The following is a 24,694-nucleotide window of genomic DNA, read 5'->3' as shown; positions in this document are numbered from 1 at the left end:
ATATTAAAATTAAATTAACTTAATACAAATTTTGAAAAAAAAAATAATAGTTGTCCAAAAGCTTATAAAATACAAGCCGAGAAGCTGGCTGGATCTACGGGTCCACTGTCTTATGCTTAACCATCTGCACTATTTTGAAACTGTTGAAAAGGAGACAAAGAAGTGTAATGACGTCTTAATCATGGGTAGCTTTGTTGTAATTCGTATTGGCAACACTGTAAGATTTTTAGTATCAACGTGGCAAACTTTTGATAATTAGTCAATGAAAACGAATTCCTACATAAAAAATGATGTGTGAACAAAATGTTCGTGACACATAGGAGCACTGGCGAATTAAATTAGTTACCGTAAAACGGGGCAACTTTGATAGTTTTTCAGCGAATTTTCTTAATATTTTTTCATGTAACAGTATTAATGTTTTTAAAACAAGTACTGCGGTATTAGTTATCAATTGCAATTGAAAGATTCGATAATATTAAATATTTTGGATGATTTTTTGTTTTCCATATTAGCGAAAATCAGATTTTCATTTTGGGGTAACTTTGATAGTGCTCTAAAAACACATTATATCTTAAAAAATAATCACAGATTAAAAGCTTAGGAGTATAAACATGATGAGAAAAGCCTTGAGGAATATATCAGATAGAATTTCTATATCAAAACATTCATTTTATCCTGAATTCTACATATAAAAATAAGTTTGTGAAGTACTTAGTGAAAAACACAGTGAATTTAGCAATAAAAACCATTGTCTTTGTAAAAAATATATGTTTAACGGTACATCAACACATGATTACATGCTATTCATGGTGAGTTTTCTTTTTTTGGATCGTTTTTATGTTTTATTAACAATTTTTTAACAACACAGATTTAACTACATTAAATTACAAGGGCATTACACACTTTTAGGCGTTTATCGGTGTATGGAGATTTATGTTCCAATTTATAAAAATCCTTCCAGTTCGTAAAAACACACTTCGTTAAGAGTTTCAAGGCCAGATTTGGAATCTACTATGATGGATCTATCGAGAATAAGAGTCCGTTCATTGAAAAAATAGTTGAAACGAAGTCGTATAGCAGATTGTTCGAAGGGGTTGACAAATAACAAAAATATCAACAGTTTTCATTTTTTGCCCAAAAAGTTATATATAAACTAGGTTTTAATGAAAATGCGTCTAAGATGAACTTGTATATGTATAGAATTGATCTACGTTTGCCTTTTTCTTAACTGATTAAAGGAACCATAGTTAAAAGATAAACTGTACAATGCCTGTCGCGCTATCAAAGTTACCCGCATTATCAAAGATACCCCGTTTTACGGTACGTGGAAAAAATAAATAAAAAATCTAAAATTTTTATAGAGTACCACATTTTTTGCAATACAGTTACAAAACTATAAAATAAACATAAAAGTCACCTTGACCTGATAAACAGAATAAACTAGCAGGCTACCGTTAATAAAGTTACAATTACAATTTTATGGATACCGAAAGCGTGTATACATACTTATTCTCAGTGGAAATGAAATCAAAGCCTAAAATCGCTTTTACTGATGAGCATTCCAATGATATATATTTCATTTCACGAGAAACATTAACATTAGGGTGGGTCAATGGGAAAAATTAAAATTTGATCGCGTCAACTCGGAACAAAGCTTCTTCAATCTATATTAGCGTCCAACACAACTGTTCAAAATTTTGAAGCGATTGGTTGTGTCCCCGTATTCCGCATTGCGATTGAAATTTGTTTGGAATTTAGTATGAAAAAACGTACTTTTTGCATTTTACTAATAAGTTGAAGCTTTTTGTCTAAAATCATGAAAATAATGACGATATGCCGAAAACTTTGCAGAAGACTGGAAAGCGATCCGACGCTTGTGAAAAAAGTTATACTCTAGTTAATTCAGATCCAAAATTTAGATTTTATTATTGATGTTATTCCTTTACTGCCCATATTCGCATAGTCGATGTAGCCACCACTGGTAATGCCACCGTACAAAAGCTAACATTTAATGCGTGTGCATATTTGTGACCAGTGTTATTCAATTGCTCACAAGATCAAACACTTAGTTAGATGTCAACGTGGTCAAAATCTTGAAATTTATATTTATTCATTGTTAAAATTCCAAAAGCATGTTGAAAAGTACAGTGGCGCTTACATCGACTATGCGAATATGGGCAGTTTACATGTTAAATGTTAAGCACCATCAGACGATCTTAATGTAATAACTTTTGTCACAAGTGTCGGATCACTTTGCGGTCGTCGTCAGTTTTTCGGCATATTCTCCTTCAAGGTCATTAGTTAGATCATTTTTGACAAAAAAAATCAATTTATGAGAAAAATGCAAATAAGTACGTTTTTCCATACTAAATTCCATACAAATTTCAATCGCAATGCGGAATATGGGAATGCAACCAAAAGCTTCCAAATTTTACACAGTTGTTTTTGACGCTAAAAGAAATCGAAAAAGCTTTATTTAAAAAAATCGACTTTGTTGGTCAAGTCTAATTAACATGTCTTAACAAGCTGGCTACACTGTGTGCCTGAAACCGTTATTGAAAAATAAAAATGTCCACCTCAATGGCATTCACCATTCGAAAGATACACGTAATAAATTATTTTACAATCGTCTTAACCCCTCAAACCAATCAGTGTGATCAGCGGCGTCATGGTTGCGATTTTTTCCGCTGTCAAGTTCGCAGATTGTGAACCATCCTCGGTACCCACTTACGTAATTTATGTTTAGTCCCTTACTGTCAGAGCTGTCAGATCGGTGTAACACGCTAAATATAAATAAAAAAGAAAATCGCGTTAAGTACTGTACCTTTGAGTTCCACTAAGAATTTGCATCTTTTGACAGATACGTATTTCGACCTCAACTGTAAGGTCGTCTTCAGTGTCTTGTACTTGACTCGACTCAATCGGTTAATCATCATCATCATCAACGCTAAATATAATTTACACAAAATTGAATTTACACGGAAAAAATACACGGTAATTAATATTTATTGGGTACCGGACAGGACACAGAAAATTTAATGGTTTTCTTTGGTACATCGAGGTCTTGAAATTACTCTATGGTGTGATTATCAAACCCACTAGAAGGATGGTTACAAATTTATGGCAAATATGCTCAGCAATATTCAATACCAATTGCTATAAAGGTTAACGTTTTTGTTCTGGTGACGTATACGGGTTTGATACTCTAATGTAAGAAATTTGATCATAGGTAACATAATAATAATATTGGGATAATAGAATAAAATTTTTAATTATTATAATATTAGGAAAATAGAATAAAATATTCAAACATCTCTCACTTGTGATTCATTTAACGAATTGTTGTCAAACTAGTAGAAATTATGCATGAGTATCATATATTTTGATTAGTATTTGAAAACCCAATGTATATTTGTTAAAATCATAAATTACCATAGAATTACGTAATGAGAATATTTACTCATATAAGAAAATCCTATAGAAATAACGCAATATCCCTTTCGTGACAAAGCAGCACAATTGTTCTGTTGAGCCCGAGCAGAAGAAAATAACAAGAGAAAAACATATCAAGGTATTTATCTTAAATACTACCGTGATTTCGGGTGAAATTGATCACTTTTCGCAGTTTTCGGCGCCTAAATTTTGAATAGTTCTCGATATGGTTAAACTCAAAGTTTTGAAACAAGTACGACCATGGTTTTCATCAGTCAACGATGTTGAAACTTTTATTAAGGTACACCGGGGCAAGTTGAAACGGGTGGGGCAAGATGAAACACGAAGTTTTGAAACAGATTTCAATACAATTTGGTAATTTATCCTTCGTTAAAAGATTGTTTGAATCAAAAACTATGCGTTATGGCGATCAAACTGTTTATCATCATTAGAAAACATCATGTTAACCCGCTGTTTCATCTTGCCCCACCCGTTTCAACTTGCCCCGGTGTACCTTACAAATCATTTTACCACAATAAATGTCATTTGAAATAAAAAATCAAAAATTTTACTTTCGGGGTGAAATTGATCAGTCAGTGAAATGCAAAACTTTTACAACTTTACTAAATTTTTAATTATTTAAGTTTAAAGTTAAATAAATTTCAAGAAAACGCCTGAAAGTATGCAATTTCCATACTAAATATGTAATTACACTACTGTACTTTCGAAAAGTATAATTTTATACATAAATTTTAATATTTATAGAATTTTTGATAACGAAATCGGATTTAGCGAATGCTTGGCAGCTAGAAACATTCATTCGAACATTCATTACACGTGCGATACTAAAACGGTAACAAAAGTTTGAAAGTGTGTTTGAAGTTCGCCCAACACACAATATTGGAAAATATTGGATTTAATACAGAAATATGTGTCTAATTGGCTACAAAACATGTAAACTCATTATTAAATAACCCTTGAGCCAGATGATGGCCATTTTACCCATACTGTTTTAAGGTTAGAGCGTTATTTTCGACAAATAAAAATGCCCCTCACATCGATCAATTTCACCCCACTGATCAATTTCACCCGAAATCACGGTACCATACTTTGATATGCCCTTCATTAGCTGGTAATAAGAGGCAAAATAACAAAAACGAATACCAAAATTTTGTATAAATAACACCTAGAAAATAACAAGTCATGTTATTTCAATATCGAATGCATACATAAAATTTCAAGTGCTGTATTTGTTATCCCAAAGTTATTGAATAACATACTAATAACATTTATAGTTATTTAATGTTACATTTGTTCGATGACTTCATGATGTAATAACAAATCTAGTTCTTCGGTTATTTTCACTGCTAAACCAACAAATACTACATCAATACCAAACTCTGCTCAAATACCTCCAACTGTTATTGTGATGTTCTCATAACATTTCGTAGAATAACGCAGCAATAACAAGTTTGGGTATTAGACCACATGTTGCTCTTCACATGGTATTTGTAAGGTATGCCCTTCTGCTCGGGAGTGGCAACAGTTTTGTATATGTTTTCGTCTGCTTAGGATTTGTTTTATGTGATGTAAACTGTTTCAATAATTGAGCCATTACTTATATTTGTATGTGTGCAAATAATTGTTTGTTTCCATTGCCTGTGAGATATACCACAACAAAATAAACAAAAAGTGGACAAAAACCGTAAAACATGGAAAAGCTTTATATGTATGTCGCATATTTTTTTCTATTTCTTACCTAGATAAATGGTAGTCAAAGCTAGAAATCAAAATATAAAGAGTATTTCTACCAAATAAGGAAAAATAATGATTGTTTTGCTGGAAAATCTAAGAGATCTGGAGAGCCACATTTGGGCCATTGTATGGAGATTTCACTTTTTTGCGCTCCGTGCCGAAAGCGATACAGGGGGTGGCTAAAATGTTTGGGATAGTTTTTTCTCTCACAAAGAAGTTGAACAAGCTGTAACTTCTCACAAAGTGCATCAAAAATTCTCAAACTTTGACTGTTTGTCAACTTATCATATGTACATTATTGATACAAATTTGGGCTCGGTTGGTTAATCTTTCGCGAAGCTAGAACCGTTCTCGTAGAACACTATTTTTAGACAACTAAATCAAATTTACAATACCACTCAAAAATTACTAAATGTGTTCTTCTTCCATCAATCCAAATAGGCTCTAATATATCTAATTAGAGTTATTTTGAGAACAGAAGTAGAAAATCTTTGGATATCAAAACTAAAATTTAATGACATTGAAATAAATAAATACATTTTTTTTGAGAAAGATCTAAAAAGTGTCAATTCATGATAACTTGCTGTTGGGAATCGACTGTAATCTTGACTCTATAGATTAACGGCTACGCAGTCTTAGGGTTCAAAAAACGAGTTTTATTATTCACCCGACGTTTCGACACGGGGATAGTGTCTTCCTCAGGGGGAAACTGTAATTGGTACTTGACTTTAAACAGAGTTGTCTTTACAAAATTTGTCTGATTACTTACATAATTATTAACGTTTTTGGTCAAATGTTTTGTCTAACTTTAACTGTCTCGTTTTGTGTCGTTTTTGGTACATGCTGTAAGGTGGGTGTGTTTTAAATTAATTTTGTCATTTAGAAGTTTTAACTGTAAAATACCTTACACTTCGAAATCACTTAAACAGTTCAACGGTTTTTTGGCAATGGCGCAAATTTTCCCTCTTTAGCATACCCCCTTATTCGGAACTTTCATTTTGGTAGCTGTAATGCCCTATCGGAATAATCTAACTTTCGTCTAAATGGTCTTCGCTTCTAATTTTGTTGTGTCTGTCAATATTCTTTATACTGTGTAGTACACCTGCATATGTCGTACTTAGCCTGTCTATGTCTATTCGTTTGTTGACTGTGTGTTCCGTGTTGGTAATATGACACATTTCGAGGAAAGGGAGTGTGGATTGTTTGTTGCTGTGATCTATAATCTGTGTCTGGTCTAGGTTAAATCTATGGTTATGGTCTACGCAGTGTTGTATGAGTGCGGTTGTCGCTTCAACTAGTGCATTCGTTGCTGTGTCAGTATTTGTGTTGTCATTAATCATTTTTTCCAGTTTGTTTACGTTTGATCTGTGTCCAGCTAATCTTCGGTGCAAATTATTCCTAGTCATACCTCACAAACAAGACAAGAAAAAACATACAGATCACTTCCCTACATACCAACTCTATCACAACGAATAGCTAAGATCCTAGCCAAAGACTATCCAGATATCTCCATAACGACCAGACAGCAACGTACAAACAATGAACTTCACACCATAGTTAAGTACCCTAAAAGAAAGGAAGAAATTAGTAACGTTATTTACAAAATTCCCTGTAATGACTGCAATAATTGCTATATAGGTATGACTAGGAATAATTTGCACCGAAGATTAGCTGGACACAGATCAAACGTAAACAAACTGGAAAAAATGATTAATGACAACACAAATACTGACACAGCAACGAATGCACTAGTTGAAGCGACAACCGCACTCATACAACACTGCGTAGACCATAACCATAGATTTAACCTAGACCAGACACAGATTATAGATCACAGCAACAAACAATCCACACTCCCTTTCCTCGAAATGTGTCATATTACCAACACGGAACACACAGTCAACAAACAAACAGACATAGACAGGCTAAGTACGACATATGCAGGTGTACTACACAGTATAAAGAATATTGACAGACACAACAAAATTAGAAGCGAAGACCATTTAGACGAAAGTTAGATTATTCCGATAGGGCATTACAGCTACCAAAATGAAAGTTCCGAATAAGGGGGTATGCTAAAGAGGGAAAATTTGCGCCATTGCCAAAAAACCGTTGAACTGTTTAAGTGATTTCGAAGTGTAAGGTATTTTACAGTTAAAACTTCTAAATGACAAAATTAATTTAAAACACACCCACCTTACAGCATGTACCAAAAACGACACAAAACGAGACAGTTAAAGTTAGACAAAACATTTGACCAAAAACGTTAATAATTATGTAAGTAATCAGACAAATTTTGTAAAGACAACTCTGTTTAAAGTCAAGTACCAATTACAGTTTCCCCCTGAGGAAGACACTATCCCCGTGTCGAAACGTCGGGTGAATAATAAAACTCGTTTTTTGAACCCTAAGACTGCGTAGCCGTTAATCTATAGATTCATGATAACTTTATTAAACGTTTAAGAAGTACTTATGTTTTAGTTTCTTATGAAGCATTAATATATTATTGATTAACGTTCAAAATTTCATTCAATCGGTTCACTTGTTTCCTAGATATGACAATTCAAAAATAAGCTGTCTGAAAAATAATGTTTTACAAAAACGGTTCTAGCTTCGCAAAAAATCAACCAATCAAGCTCAAATTTATACCAATGATGCACATATAATAGTTTGAGAATTTTTGATGCACTTTATGAAAAGCTACAACTTGTTGAACTTTTTTGTGAGAAAAATGTAAAAAAATGTTACCTATCCCAAACATTTTGACCACCCCCTGTATGTTCAAACGACGAAAACTTCAGTTTTCCTGACTTATCTTATAAGGGTGGGGATTTGAAATCGTTTTTCGATAAAAGTACTCACTTCATGCAATTCATTTTTCGTAATCAATGCTCCGATTGTGCTGAAAATTTTGTTAACTCGCTCATATCTTGTACTTCAAACATACAGGGGGTGGCCAAAATGTTTGGGATATGCAACTTTTTTTTCTCCCACAAAAAAATCAATTACAGCATACTTTTCATAGAGTGCATCAAAACATCTCAAATTTTGACTGTTTATCAACCTGTAATATGTGTATCATTGGTACAAATTTGGGCTCGATTGAATAGTTTTTCACGAAGTAAGAACCGTTCGAGTAAAACATTATTTTTAGGCAACTCATTTTTGAGCTGTCATATCTCGGAAACCAGTGAACCGAATTGAATGATTTTTCAACGTTTATCAACAATATATTGATACTTAATACAACGTTATAAAATGTAATATTTTTTCACGGCAAATTAGGTTATACCAGGTTGAAATTCTTACCCAGGAGAATTAGTCAAATTTACAATACCACACAAAAATACTAAATGTGTTTTTCCTTTAGGCTAAATTGGCTCTAATATATCTGATTAAAGATAACTTGAGAACAGAAGTGGAAAATCTTTGGACATCAACACTAAAATTTATTGACATTGACGTAAAAAAAACAATTTTTCGAGAAAAATCCAAAAAGTGTCTATCCATGATAACTTTTTTCAACGCTCAAAAAGTATCTATGTTCTAAAAGTTTGTGAAGCATTTGTATATTGGTAGTGTACCTTCATTCATTCAAATCGGTTCACTGGTTTCCGAGATATGACAGCTAAAAAATGAATTGTCTAAAAATAGTGTTTTACCCGAACGGTTCTAACTTTGAGAAAGATTAATCAATCGAGCTCAAATTTGTACCAATGATGCCCACGGGTATTCAGCATGACCATGCTGAGGGTGACGGGTTTGATTCCCGGTCGGTCCAGGATCTTTTCGTAAAGGAAATTTCCTCGACTTCCTTGGGCATAGAGTATCTTCGTGCCTGCCACACGATATACGCATGCAAAATGGTCATTGGCAGAGGAAGCTCTCAGTTAATAACTGTGGAAGTGCTCATAGAACACTAAGCTGAGAAGCAGGCTTTGTCCCAATGAGGACGTTACGCCAAGAAGAGAGAGAGAGAGAAAGATGCTCATATAATAGGTTGACAAACAGACAAAATATGATATTTGTTGATGCACTCTATAAAAAGTTATAGCATTTGAACTTTTTTGTGAGAGAAAAAAAGTTGCCTATCCCAAACATTTTGGCCATCCCCTGTACGTTGAAAATGTCGTCTGCAATTGTATTTTTTTGTAATCGAAAAAAAAATCTTTTTATTTTTTTGGTAATTTTCCTAAAATTAAAGGAGATTGATTTATAAAGTCGCTAATAATACGACTTTCATTAATCTAACGTAATAAACTGTATTCAGTTGATCGAAAGGTATTATATTCGAATTCGATTTTTTTCACTATAACAAAAAAAAAATAAAATTTTAGAAATTTCTAATTTTTTTTAACAATGTTAAACCCGACTATTGCCTATAACTTAAAAACTGTTCTACTTCAAATGTTTTGGAGCACGATTCCGAAATCAGCACGTGATTATGCATGAAAAACTTTGGTGGCTGATAGAAGTACACGGCTTTCGTTTTATTTTGCTAACTAGTGTAATTCCACTGCATGCTGGTTTGCATAATTCCACCTTCCGATACTGAGTAGTTTCATCCTTCTAATACGTTATTAATCAATTGTTGTGCATTTTGCTCTCGATTAAGTGTAACCAAAACAAAAATACATTTACAAATTGTGACAAAACAGTGTGCAAACGAATCAAAATTGATGGTTAAAGCTTGTGACTATCACTCCGAGGAACTTGGATCGAATCCCACACTCGACAAACTCACAAAATGTGAGTTCTTCCTTCGGAAGGGAAGTAAGGCGTGGGTCCCGAGATTCACTAGCCTAGAGTAAAAAATCTCGCTAATACAGGAAAAAATACAATTGCAGTTTGAAACTATTGTGTTTCCAGTTGGAAAACCATCAAACTGCATTGATTTTTATCCGTGGTCTTATTAATAAAATAAGAAATATACAACTCATTAAAAAAAATAAATTTACTATCGGTAATTTTCCATACAGTATGGAGAATTATCACTTACATATTGGTAAAATACTCTAGAGACTGCTCCATATTTAATCGGAGGATGTAGTGTTTTTAGTTTAAACGAATAAAAAAAAAACCAATAGTGCAGTGCTTTAATAATTAGTTTTGAGTATATGAAAGTAGAGGCGCCTTGTTGAACTGTATGAAAGATCTATTTCAGTGTTTGTTATTCGGTAGAAGTAAGTGCCACCGCCACCACGTGGTTTGATATCAGCTGAACAAGAACAATGCCATTGCCACGGAGAAGGCTCTGTAAAGTGTCATCACGTGGTTGCAGTCCGTTTTGGTTGATTCTTTTTTTCCTACCTATACCTACGTAATTATAGCTATCGACGTCTTAGCGGTTTGATGTTTTTGTTTTTGTCCCACTTCCCACGCCTTTCGATTTCAACTGCACGATAGTAGCGTATATGCATATAGAGAACGTTTTCATTCGTCAGTGGGTAGTACTGGTGAGGTCGTGAGGAAAACTTCATCCTCTGACCGGTTCACAGACTGACAGACAGCTGAAAACAAACGGCACCGTGTCAGCGTGTGCAACAGTGAGATGTCAATGTTTGTGCCTCGTGCTGGTATACGTGAACCGGTTTGGGAAAACTCTTCGCATACCGTTGATGCTTTGATTTTTCCGATGCAGAGTGCAACGCCGATATTTTACCAAAAAACGATGAAACATGACCCACGTAAGAACACCGTAGAAGCTGAACCTACGTATTACATGTAAAAACACATAAGGTTACTTTGGATATTTTCTGAAATTTTGTTTTACTTTAATAATCATTCAATTGAGGTGTTTTGTCACCAGTAATATCTCATGGTAAAGAGAAGAAACCTTCCGAAAATAGCATAAGTTCCCTTTACATGTCTAACTATATATAAAACATTAAATTTTAAATTAAATGGTTAGTGACACCACTACTCCCGAATGGAATTTCTAGAGGAAATCTCGATGAATCCCTGGAGGGATTCCACAAGGAGGATTTCTGGAGAAGTTCGCCAAAGTATCCCTTGAAAATTAATTGATGAGATCTCTTGAAAAAATATGATTTAAAAAAAGATTCAGAATACTAGGAGGAGTTTCCGGAAGAATTCATACATGAACCCCCACGACAATCTTAGGAGATATTCCTAAAAGAATCACTCCCAAAACTCACCAGGAATCCCTGCAGAAAATTCTTGAAAAGGCCTTGATGAAATTTTGGTGGATACCTGAAGAAATTTTTGATGGTATCCTTGAATGAAATTCTGAATTAATCGATAAGTCCGAATAGAAATTCACCAAAGATTCCTGTGGGAATTTTCCAAAAACACTTCTGAAGAAATTCGTCAAAGAGTACCAAAACAACTCTTAGTTAAATTCTCAATAAATGTTCCAGTAGAATTCGTAGATAAGTTCCTGAACGAATTTCTGGCAGAATTTCCAACTTATTCTTTGAAAAATTCCGTAGAGAAACACTGAAAAATTCCAGAAGGAATTCTTGAAGGAATTCGTCAAAAACTCATAGAATCCCAAGGCGAAGTTCCCAAAAAAAAACCTCATGAGGAATTTTCCAACGTATCCCTTAAAAAACAAGAAGAAACCCATGTAGCTATTCGTCAAAGGAAACCCTGGAGAAATTCCCATTAGAATACCTTCGAAAATTTCCGATGGAATCAATGTAGGAAATGGACTTGTTTGTAGAGGAATTTCAGAAAATACTGCCCAAAGAACCTATTAAAGAAGTCCCATGTAACGTCAATTCAAATGATTGGAGAAATCTGAAGCGTGACGATGGAGCTTTTACCACGTCAAACTTCTAGCTACAACCACAGACAAACAGACGTATCACTTGGAACGAAATGCGATTAAAATCATCGTCACGAAAGATAATCGCCCAATGCTAATTACGCTGTGTTTCGTAAACCTACTGAGTAGATGGCGGTAGTGAACAAACGTCAAACAGGAGCAAAAACGATGCGAGTGCCATGAGCGAGAGATTTGCGAACTACGGAATATTTGAATTATCCGTTAAAAAGTGAAACGATGGGAAGAGAGTAGAGTGAGACGTCTGTTTGTCTGTGCTACAACTGTGCGTAATTTATTTCTTTTGAGGACGAAAATTAATAACTTTTTTATCATATTGCAAAATGTTAATTTTTTTCAGTAATTTCAATAGATTGCCCCATATTACTTATTTGTCCAGCTTGGTCCATTCTTCTTCTTCTTCTTTATGGCTCTACGTCCCCACTGGGACTTGGCCTGCCTCGCTTCAACTTAGTGTTCATTGAGCACTTCCACAGAACAATTGAAGGGCTTTCTTTGCCTGCCATTGCATGAATTTGTATATTGTGAGGCAAGTACAATGATACACTATGCCCAGGGAGTCGAGAAAATTTTCCCGACCGGAACGGGAATCGAACCCGCCGTCTCCAGATTGGCAATCCATAGCCTTAACCACTAGGCTAACTGGAGACCCCAGCTTGGTCCATATAAATAATAAAAAAAATACTTAAGGATTCTCATCGGAGAAAAAACAAAAGGTTTCGAGTACATCTTAAAAAGCCCCACTACCCGACTAGAAAATTATATCAAGTTTATATCATATTGTGTTATGATGTTCTAATATTTTTATCAATGAAGAGAATTGCCAGACAAAAGAGGCACAGAACAAGCAACAAAGAAGACGCGGCGATTAGTCTTTATCCCTACTGGTAACAGATAATGACATGATCTCGAAAATTTTTGTTGCAGACAAAACGGAAGCTGAATTTGTTGCGTACTTTTCAACTCGTGAATAATCAATTATTACTAACCCAAAATTGAAACATTTTGATGATACATATTCAGTAGCGTTGCAGTGTTTACCGATTCGAAGTTACTGCTCGAAAATCACAATGCAAGGCTTAAAAATCTCTAAACTCGTGGTGCACAATCTTTGTCCTATTCTGTTCAAGTTGGGACAAACCTATGTCGCATTGGGTAGAATGTCGCAACAAATTCAGGTTGCGACATTGTCGTTATTGTTGCGCGATGGTTGAATTTTGATTCACTGATTTTTCTACAACTTTTTATGTTATAAACTAGATGCAGGATGATGTTAAAATTACTAAAATTGTAACAAAAAGTACACCGGTCTAATCAAGATCATAACCTATTTTGTTATAATCTTGATTTATCGACTGTAAAGTTTTCTATCAAATATGGTTTGGCTTGCAGTCCCTCAAATCAAAAGGAAACAGAGGTTATCTATTTTCCGACGTTTCGGCGCAATGTATTTTGCCTTCTTCTTGGGATCACTAAAATGGTTTATACAATAAGTTTAATTTTACATTTCTATTTGTGTGTCATTTACTTACTAGAGTTCTGTTTTTGTCATTGTCTGTTCAATTTCTACATAAAATTGTCCTAATTTTGTTCGTCGCATCACTATTGTTTGAAAATTTAATTATGTTTTTTTTATTCTTAATCACTTAACCTAATTTACAGCTTGTTTGTCCACTTGGGCACTACGTGAGCGATTCCAATTGGACGCTGCACTTACACTTTTGTACAGCGCCTACATGTATTCTATTCTAATTCAACTATATCGAACTGGTGCCTTGTGCTGCTTCAACTTTTCTACCCTGTCCACGGTAGAATGATGAGCACGATGATGTTGGTGGTTGGCTGCTGTTCCTTTTCCAGTCCAATTGGGGGTCGTCCATTATGAGTTGCGGTTCGCCGATATCCAAATTCCGGGTCCGTTAGAGCTATATGCTCCGAAGAGGGTCAGGTGCCAGCTGCTCTCGGGGGGAAGAGCAACTGACGAAAAATTGCAAGTGCCGGGGCTGGGTTCGAACCCATGACCATCCGCTTATGAAGCGAACGTGTGGACCACTGCGCCACGGGCCCCGACATTTAATTATGTTGAGTAATATAGTCAAAAATATACTAATCAAAAACGAGAAAATTACCGTTGAAGTTCAAGTTCACTCACTGCTTCGGTAGACTGTTTGGTAACTGATCTGTGTTACGGTTTAGGTGGGGTCGGATGGGTGGTTGGTGTTTCTGTTATTTTGTCCATTCGTGTTTTTTGTCATGACTGTGTTAATTCTGTGTATAAGTCCAGAGAGCGTACTGCTAAGTCTATCTGTATCTGTTCGTTTGTTGATGGAATCGTTGTCGTTGCTCATGTGTATCATCTCTAGAATCGGGAGAATGTTTCTCTTGTACGTCCGATCGACTATTCGTGTTGTCTGAGACATCGGTATATTGATTGTCGGGCCATCGGAGCAATCTCAACCAACTGGAGAACCTACAGGGGATAGACAAAATGATCGGGACAGGCAAAATTTTCACTTTTCAAAAAATGTTCAACTAGCTGTAACTTTTCGAAAAGTGCATCAAATATTCTCAAATTTTTACTGTAAGTTCTTCAACTAGTTGTGTATCAGTGGACAAAATTTGGAAAAGATCGGACAATTCTTCACGAAGTTATAAAGATTTTTGGAAAAGATAAAATTATCCGATAGCCAACTTTGAGATGTTATATCTCCGGATTCAATGAGCCGATTGCAATGAAATTTTAACCATTTAAGACTTATGTAATGAACTCTGGAAAACATTTGACTCAACTTGAAATTTTTAACAAGCGAAAAAGTTATAGCGATTTTAATTTATTCACGATTTTTTGGTAAATTGGTCTATTCTTAATATGCATCTCATTACTTTTTCAATTTATTGGCGGCTATGTTGTTACTTTCCTTTAAAACGCATTTATATATAAGTCAATTAGAGGGAAACTAAATGAACTATAATTTGCATCTTGAATTTTGTAATGATGTTGATGTTTTGGATAATTTGGTGTTTTATTAGAAAAATAATCTAATCGTTATAATTTTCTTCCGTGTTAAGAATATTAAGTTAAGTCAATGTTTTTTCATAGCTCATTATATAAGTCTTGAATGGTCAAAATTTCATTGCATTCGGTTCATTGAATCCGGAGATATAACAGCTCAAAGTTGGCTATCGGATAATTTTACATTTTTCAAAAATCGTTTTTATTTCGTGAAGAATTGTCCGATCTTTTCCAAATTTTGTCCACTGATACATAACTAGTTGAAAAACTTACAGTAAAAATTTGAGAATATTTGATGCACTTTTCGAAAAGTTACAGCTATTTGAACATTTTTTGAAAAGTGAAAATCTTGCCTGTCCCGATCATTTTGTCTATCCCCTGTATTAGAGTCAGGCCGTACATACGCAGATGAACCAGTGAGAGCACTCAGAGATAAAACAGCTCTCTTGGCCCACTGCATCGACCACGACCATAGGTTCATCTACGAGACAGGGTAGAGGGGTAGAGGTGAATGGCAAACCAAAAACAAAATAATAACAAATTTTATTGTCATAACTTATTTTGTCATTCATGAGTTCTTCATGAAGAACTTAAAACAACATGTGAATAGCATAATATGATATCATATCAAAATATGCCATTCGCTTGTCATTTTCAAAATTTGGAAGAATAACTACTTAATGTCTTATTTTGCTATCATAACTAATTTTGCAATTGGTGAGATATTGTTGACCTTTTGCGAGTTTGATGAACTCGCAATTTTGGCACTTATCAAGAACAACATAATGACAAAATTTGAATTTTGGTTATTCTAATGATAAATTTTGATATTTGTTTGCAATTACTTTCCATCCAAAAAACTTATAAGTTTTCATTTTGTTATTGGAATAAACAACTTAATATACCCTTCTATTGGATGACAAGGGAATAACTAATTTTGATATTGTTCTATTTTCAATAACTCAATAATGGTATATTTTGCAATTCTCAATCTTATTTTTTTTTGTTCTTGGTTTGCCATTGTAATGTCAAAATTTGACATTCTTTAGTTATTTAATCGAACAATATCAGTTATTATTTTTGCCCTTTTGTCACTTATTTCAAACAAACCAATGACAAATTTTACCATTCAGTAATTCTTTTTGAATGGTAAAACTTGCAATTGTTTTGTAATTCTTTTCTGCCCGGGTACCCTAGGTGATATTTTTCTCAATAAGGCTAGATTTTGGACTTCTTCTTTGTGAAAACTAATTCTATTTTCAAATTTTCCCTAAGGAAGTTTTTTGGCAAGCCATATTTCTTCGGCACTTTTATGGAAATTTCGTCGTCAATTCCATTGGGAATTTCCCAGGCAGTTTTTTCGGAAAATTCTTCGGTTTATTTCTGTGTCAATTCTTTTTCGTTTTCAGATCCCTTTAATTTCTTTTGGATATCGCGATTACTTAGTGAATTACTTCCGAAATATATTTATTGAAGAATTCCTTCAGAAACTCTAATAAGATTTTGTTTTGCCTTTCTCGTACACTAAGTGTACTGGAAAGGCTATATGTTCACTCCAAAAATGACTTTTTGATAGAAGGCCCGGAGGGTCGAGTCACATATACCAATCGACTCAGCTCGACGAATTGAGGTGATGTCTGTGTGTGTGTATGTGTGTATGTGTGTATGTGTGTGCGTGTGTGTATGTGTGTATGTGTGTGTACAAAAAAACTCACATCACTTTTTGGCAGTAAAGCTCAACCGATTTTAATGACCGATGGTTCATTCGACGCGGCATACAGTCCCATTGTTTCCTATTGAAAATGGTTCAGATCGGTCCAGCCGTTCCGGAGTTATGGCCATTTAGGTGTTCCGGACCGGTACCCCTGGGAGGGGCCAGACATGAAAATGCAACAAACCCATGCATACAACATATCAAACCACGGCATTTGCGATCATCTGAGGAACGGTAAGCAGGAAAATAGTCTTGGATCACATCAGGGCCGATAGTGGTCTGGAACCGGTTCCGGATGTCCCGCCGGAAGTGGCCAAAAATAAAAGTGAACCAAACCCATGCATGCGACACACCAAACAGCGGCATTTTCGATAACCTGATGAACGGTAAGCAGGAAAACAGTATCAGACCATATCTGAACCGGTGGTGTTCCGGAACCGGTTCTGGATGTCCCGCCGGAAGTGGCCAAATATAAAATTGAACATAACTCATTCATGCGACACATCAAACAGCGTCATTTTCGGAAACCTGATGAACGGTTAGCAGGAAAATAGTATCAGACCATATCTAAACCGGTAGTGTTCCGGAACCGGTTCTGGATGTCCCGCCGGAAGTGGCAAAATATAAAATTGAACATAACTCATTCATGCGACACATCAAACAGCAGCATTTTCGATAATCTGATGAACGGTAAGCAGGAAAATAGTCTCAGACCATAATAGAACTGGTAGTGTTCCGGAACCGGTTGTGGGTGTCCCGCCGGAAGTTGCCCAATATAAAAAAAACCGAACCCATGTATGCGACACATCAAACAGCGGCATTTTCGGTAACCTGATGAACGGTTAGCAGGAAAACAGTATCGAACCATATCTGAACCGGTAGTGTTCCGGAATTGGTTCCGGGGAGTCCCGATGGGTGAATGCAAACTTTTTAAGGAGTGATAGAGGATCATAAATGGTGAAAAAATGTGTACGCATATGGTCAAATCTCAACCGTTACGTAGTAATTGAACCTTACATGTTTTTGACTTTGCTTGCCTCGAACTGGCTATTACTTGAAAATGTTCAAACTTATCGCAGCTTTCAAACCCTTTTTTTACATAATTTTCTATCACAAAAGACCTTTCAATCTATTGGGTTAGTTAAATAACTAAGTTTTCTAAAGCAAATAAGCTCGAAAGTATTGTTTTGCTTTTCTCGTACACCGAATTGTAATGAAAGTCTATATGTTCACTCAAATACCAATCATCTCAGTTCGACGAATTGAGATGATGTTTGTATGTGTGTATTAAAGTGGGTCAACGTTGTATGGAGAAAATTTAAATTTGATCGCATCAACGGAACAAAGCTTTAGCAATCTGTATTAGCGTCCAAAAACCTGTGCAAAATTTGGAAGCGATTGGTTGCGTCCCCGTATTCCGCATTGCGATTGAAATTTGTATGAAATTTAGTATGGGAAAACGTACTTTTTTGCATTTTATTCATAATTTGAATTCTTTTGTCTAATGTCTAAAATTCTTTTGTCTAAAACCATGTAACTAATGACGTTAAAGTATAGTCTAGGATATGCCGAAGACCGCAAAGTGATCCGACGCTTGTGAAAAAAGTTATTCCCTTGGTAACTTAGGCCAGAAGTTGAGATTTTATTGATGTTATTCCTTCACATGTTAAATGTTAAGCACCACTGGGCAATCTGCACGATAACTTTTTTCACAAGTGTCGGATGAATTTGCGGTCTTCGGTAAAATTTTTCAGCATATCCCAGGCTATACTTCAACGTCATCAGTTAGATCGTTTTAGGCAAAAAAAAAACAATTTAGGAGAAAAATGCAAAAAAGCATGTTTTTCCATACTAAATTCCATACAAATTTCAATCGCAATGCGGGATACGGGGACGCAACCGATCGCTCCCAAATTTTGCACTGTTGTTTTGGACGCCAAAAGGAATCGAAAAAGCTGTGTTCCAAAAAATTGTGTATGTATCTCTGTGTCTGTGCGCAAAAAAAAGTTCACTCATTTTCCCATTAGCGGATTATTCGGATTATAGCTCGAATCAAACTGGAATTTTACCGCATTGTTTGCTATTAAAAATGGTTCGGATAGGTGGAGGCGCTCCGTTATGGCCTTTTAATGGAGCTTTAGGACTTGAAACCATGCAATGAAATGAAATGGGGAAGAAATCTGGACTTAAAAAATGACAAACATAGTTTCCAAGATGGTGGTCTAAAATCCAAGATGGCAGCTTAAAACTCAAAATGACTTCTGTTTAATGGAGTTTTGGGCTCTAAAACCGTTCAATATGGGCATGTTTGATATGGGGAAGACAACCGGAGTTCAAAAATACTACCAGAAGAAGGCGTCTCAACATTCAAAATGGCGGCTGTTAAATGAAGTTTTGAGCTTTAAAACCATTCAATATGGGTGTATCTGGTATGGGGAAGAAGTCTGGAGTCCAAAAATAGCGACCAGAATTTCCAAGCTGCCGGACTTACCTAAACGGCGGCTCAAAATTTAAAATTGCGGCTCAAAAATAAAAAAAACCAGATAAACGATATGAGGAGTCAAGGAGGAGTCCTCTCACCACTAATGTGGTCCTTAGTTGTAGACGATCTTCTAAGAAGCTTGAAGGAAAGAGGTTTCGAAGTTGTGGGCTTTGCAGACGATATAGTCATAATAGTGAGAGGAAAGTATGACGAAACTGTTTCGGAGAGAATGCAAAGGGCCCTAAACTATACACATTCATGGTGTATTAAGGAGGGCCTTAGCATCAACCCGTCAAAAGTCGTAATTGTCCCTTTCACTAGGAGAAGGAAGATCGCTCTAAAAGCTTTTCGGCTTGGAGGGATACAAATTCATCCTAGTGATCGAGTCAAATACTTAGGTTTGATTCTGGATGCCAAACTGAACTGGAATGCTCAAATTGAGTCCGTGATCGGTAAGGCAACAAGTGCGTTCTGGTTATGCTCCAAAACTATTGGCAGGAAGTGGGGCTTGAAACCAAAAATGATAATGTGGATTTATACTGCCATAATCCGCCCAAAAGTGACGTATGCTACGTTTGTTTGGTGGCCAAAAACAAAAGAGGCTACCACGCAATCAAAGCTTGCAAAAATCCAACGTCTTGCGTCCATTGCTGTTACAGGAGCGATGCGTAGCACTCCATCAAAAGCTTTAGATGCGATTCTCAATATGCTACCTTTGCACGAGTACGTGCAATTAGAAGCAGAAAAGGAATTGCTGCGACTTAAACGAATTGAGAAGTTTATGCCAGGTGATCTTGTAGGTTACCTAAGCATTTCACAATACTTCCAAAATAGGCCAGTAATGAAAATGATTAAAGACTGGATGAAACCTGTGGAGAACCATGATGTTCCTTACAAGTTGCACGAAACAACTCGTGCAGATTGGGAAGTCGGAGGTCCCACTGTTCGTCAAGGATCAATCAAATTCTATACAGATGGCTCAAAAGTTGGAATAAAAACGGGAGCAGGAATCTACGGCCCTGGAATACAAACATCAGTGGCGATGGGACACTATCCTACGGTGTTTCAAGCAGAGATTCTTGCTATTTTGAAATGCGCAAATATGGGGCTGTCCATAAACCACGTGGTCATTTTTTTGGGACTTCTCAAACCCCCCCCCCCCCCGCGTGGTCATTTGTCCATACAAAATTTTTTTTTCGTCCATACAAAATGCTCATAGGCCGAACCCCCCCCCCCCTCATGACCACGTGGTTTATGGACAGCCCCTATCTGCCTTGAGAGAAAATACAGATATGCAAATATTTGTATTTTCTCAGATAGTCAAGCTGCACTAAAAGCATTGTGCGCTTACAAATGTACTTCAAAGCTTGTCTGGGAATGCATTCTTTCACTGCACAGGCTGTGCCAAGGGAACTCAGTAAACTTATACTGGGTTCCAGGTCACTGCGGCATTGAAGGGAATGAAAAGGCAGACGAGCTTGCTAAAAGTGGTTCCAATTTACAATTTGTTGGTCCAGAACCATTCTGCGGAATATCAAACTGTATAATTAAAATGGATCTGAAATGCTGGGCTGAGCAGAGGGTGATATCCAATTGGATGGATGTCAAAAATTGCAATCAGTCAAAACGATTTATAACACCAAATGCTTATAAAACCAAAAAGCTCTTAGAGCTCAACAAGAGAGCTCTATGTACATACACTGGTCTAGTAACTGGACACTGTCCGAGCAGGTATCACTTGAAAAATATTGGCCAGATTCAGAGTGATATCTGTCGTTTCTGTAATACGGAACGTGAAACCTCGGAACATCTGCTTTGCAGTTGTGGTGCTTTATACATGCGCAGGCAAAGATTTCTAAATAGTGGTTGCTTGCAACCCAGTGAGATCTGGTCTGCAGAACCTGGGAAGGTCTTGGGGTTTATTAATTCCATTGCACCTGACTGGGAGACGACGCGTCGTGGCAGAAGCTGATTACTTGACACATGGTAATTAGCTGGCTAGATGCGAATATCAAAACGGGACATGCCACAAAAGTTCAGCTTATTGGACGCAGTGGCTTAAATTCCCCAACAGGGAAGGAAAAAAAAAACGATATGATATCTGATGTCATGAAATGGATTTCTGTTAAACGTATGCAAGTTCGATATTCATCAACATGTCACTTGAGTTGTGTTGAAATGTGTTTTCAAAGGCACGAGAAAGGCGCCATCACCGCTAGGTGGATTAATTAGGGTTTTTTTTCATTTTTAAGACCGTGTATTTTAACTTAAATGCTAATTCTACACTGTCTTACAAGAAGCTTCTGAATTTTTAAAGAAATTGTATAAGGAACTAGTTATTCCCGACAAACTTTGTCTTGCATATTGCGTTTTTGAGTTGCGTTCTCAAAAATACAACTTTAACCAATCGAAATTTGAAACATCTTATAATCGTCTTATTTTATAATAGCCTGGAAAAACTTAAATTTTGCAAATCAAATAAAAAAATGGTCGAGTAATAAAAATAACGGTCCCCACTGTTTGGAAGCAGTGAACCGTATAGTACATTTTTTTCATTATCGTCGCAACGCCTTTACCGTCATGACTAATGTTGCATACTACCGTCACACACTACATTCATGCTGCCGTCGATGCATCAATGTCGTCTACCATGAATGTAGCATTTGGCACCATGATTGTAACACAAATCAAGATGATGGGAGTACGAAATGACAGTTTTGAAATGTAGAGTTGGAGTTCCAGTGGTTCCGAAAATTGCGAAAGAAAAATGCGGATAACTCGTGCTAGAGGGTGTCAAGGGCGTTACTTGGGGTCTGAGGGGGTTTAAGGAAGATTTCAGAGGCATTCCAAGAAGCTTCAGAGCATTCTCAGCGGATTTCAGAAACGTTACAGATGCGTTACATGGCGTTTTCTGGGGTTTCGGAGGGTCTGAGGTGCGTTACATGGGGTTTCTGGGGGTATTAGGGGGATTTTGAAGGCATTCCAAAGAGCTTCAGAGCATTTTCGGCGGATTTCAGAAACGTTACGGAGGCGTTACATGGCGTTTTCTGGGGTTTCGGAGGGTCTGAGATGCGTTACATGGGGTTTCTGGGGGTTTTAGGGGGATTTTGGAGACATTCCAAAGAGCTTCAGAGCACTTTCGGCGGATTTCAGAAACGTTACGGAGGCGTTACATGGCGTTTTCTGGGGTTTCGGAGGGTCTGAGGTGCGTTACATGGGGTTTCTGGGGGTATTAGGGGGATTTTGGAGGCATTCCAAAGAGCTTCAGAGCATTTTCGGCGGATTTTAGAAACGTTACGGAGGCGTTACATGGCGTTTTCTGGGGTTTCGGAGGGTCTGAGATGCGTTACATGGGGTTTCTGGGGATTTTAGGGGGATTTTGGAGGCATTCCAAAGAGCTTCAGAGCATTTTCGGCGGATTTCAGAAACGTTACGGAGGCGTTACATGGCGTTTTCTGGGGTTTCGGAGGGTCTAAGGTGCGTTACATGGGGTTTCTGGGGATTTTAGGGGGATTTTGGAGACATTCCAAGAAGCTTCAGAGCATTTTCAGCGGATTTGATTTCAAAGTCGTTACAAAGGCGTTTTTGACGATGGCGGAAACCCTCAGTAGTGTCCCTGTATTGTCCCAGAAACCCCAAGCGCCATATTTAATTCCAAAATGGCCTAGGATATCGGGTTTCAACATCAGCTCAATTAGCCAGGTCTGAAAATATCCGTATGGCATGAGACTTTTTGATTTGTTAGACGTGGGCCGTAACTATTCAGTTGGGAGCCACTGACTTTTGTTCCCCTGCTCCATTGGTGGTTATGACCCTCGGAACGCACAATCCGAAAATCTTTGTCTCCGCTTCTTCACACTTCCGGTTCCTAAATTATACGCATGTCCCGTTCGCAGTTTTCGGAACCACGCAGTTTTCATTAGTTCACTCAATTTGAAAATCCACTACATTTTTTGCCGTGATTAAAAAAATGTCACAGTCACCCATGAATATTTCATCTGGTCATACGTGAATGTTTTTGTTGCATGATAGTCAAGACCATACATCCACGATTATCATGCAAACTACAGTTTTTGATAGTACATTTTGGATCACTGTTTGGAAGTGTTAATATCCATATTTTTTATTGTGTGGCAACAATATCCGGCGACCCGGTTCAAAACTCTATTCCCTCTTGAGGCGGGGGTGATACTGAACGCTTTCATTGAGCAGCAGTGAACTATACGAAAGGAAAACCCAACACGCGTGCATCGCTCCCCCCGAACCGGTAGGTACTCGTTCGGTCCCACACGAAGGAAAACGTCGCAATGGAACAGTTTTTCCGTAGCTCTCCCGTAGGTTAGATGGCTTGTTTAAGTGTGGTTTTTTGGTGTACTTTATGAAAAAATGAAAAAAAGTTTGATGTTTTAGCCAATTTTATATCTCGGTTTTGTGTGGTCGCTACTCTTGACTGTCCTATCGTAGGTAATCGTTAACCAATTGAAAAAATCGTCTAATTTCCGGGAAATAAATGCGTCGAGCAACTGAGAAAAAGCGTGAAACAAGTGGCGAAGCGTGGTGAAAAGCTATGAGAAATTAGTTCAATGCTGCGAGCCTTGAGAGGATTACATAAATTTTGTTTTCCCTCCCCAGTGGCGTCGGTGAAGAACGCAAGGCTCTGAGGGGATAAGTGTGAAGGTAGTACTCGGTACTGCTCTAGTGCTCTGGAGTACATTTAGCAATGTAACCAAGTGTTTCAGCAAATTGATACCTTGGCACAACAGGAGCAAAATAGTGCACAGGACAAGTGGCGAGAATTATTTTCTATTTTTATCCCTCTTCGGATGATTCGTGATCCTGTGGTAGGCTAGGGTGCTGCTAAGAGTGAAATTCATCAATCGGAGTGCTTTCCAACAGCAAACGGTCGGGAATGGATATCGCAGCCTTTGCATCGACGATGGCCACCAAGGCAAGGGACCGAGCGAGCCAGCCAAATGACCTGACCAGTGGGGAAACGTCCGGTTCGCTCAATGGAGCCGCCACAGCCGATGCTCGAGCAATGAAGCTGAAGTCGTTCATGGGGAAAACTCCAAGTGCAATCAAATCGAAGTTTTTATCGGTGCTCGGCAACAGCACCGAAATCATCAATGGGATATCGAACAAGGTAAAGAGGGGAAGGGGGCGGATAAATATTGTGCATACTGCATGCTACTGCTGATTGATGATGCATTTTGATATTTTAGCGATCTGGTTACTAATGTACAGAGTTATTGGAGACATATAGGGGCGTTTGAGGTAATACGCACTGTTAAGGCAAACCGCATCTCCTCGTCATTTAGGATTCATTGGTTTTGGAGCTTTTAAATCTTACTCTAATAGAATGTCGTTAGCATTAGGCATCTGGCGAATTCTAGAGTTTTGCGTCAGATAATTGACAAAATAAATGTTTAAAATAAAATAGCACTTTTCTATGGACTATTTTTGGTGATAAAACTGAAGCTGAGTTTGTTG

General features: G+C 36.9%; 1 protein-coding gene and 1 long non-coding RNA gene across 3 annotated transcripts in view; both read left to right on the top strand.

Annotated features, from left to right (window-relative positions):
• The first annotated feature begins 22,041 nt into the window (after nt 1–22,041).
• The window catches only part of LOC134287936 (uncharacterized), a 179,781-nt gene continuing 177,128 nt past the window's right edge, over nt 22,042–24,694 (top strand). The window contains exon 1 of the long non-coding RNA XR_009997647.1: nt 22,042–22,433. This is a non-coding gene — a long non-coding RNA (uncharacterized LOC134287936). The remainder of the gene's footprint in view (nt 22,434–24,694) is intronic.
• The window catches only part of LOC109401416 (uncharacterized protein KIAA0513), a 52,736-nt gene continuing 51,542 nt past the window's right edge, over nt 23,501–24,694 (top strand). Inside the window, exons 1-2 of one of the 2 annotated variants that reach the window (XM_062851213.1) lie at nt 23,501–23,881; nt 24,050–24,347. In XM_062851213.1, coding sequence (XP_062707197.1) covers nt 24,114–24,347 — 234 coding nt within the window. In that variant the 5' untranslated portion in view covers nt 23,501–23,881; nt 24,050–24,113. Of the gene's footprint in view, nt 24,348–24,694 lie in introns of both variants that reach the window. The other variant, XM_062851214.1, reaches the window with a different exon arrangement.

Source organism: Aedes albopictus, chromosome 2 (assembly GCF_035046485.1).
Source record: "Aedes albopictus strain Foshan chromosome 2, AalbF5, whole genome shotgun sequence".
Taxonomy (NCBI): domain Eukaryota; kingdom Metazoa; phylum Arthropoda; class Insecta; order Diptera; family Culicidae; genus Aedes; species Aedes albopictus.
This window is presented reverse-complemented; position numbering and strand designations above follow the sequence as displayed.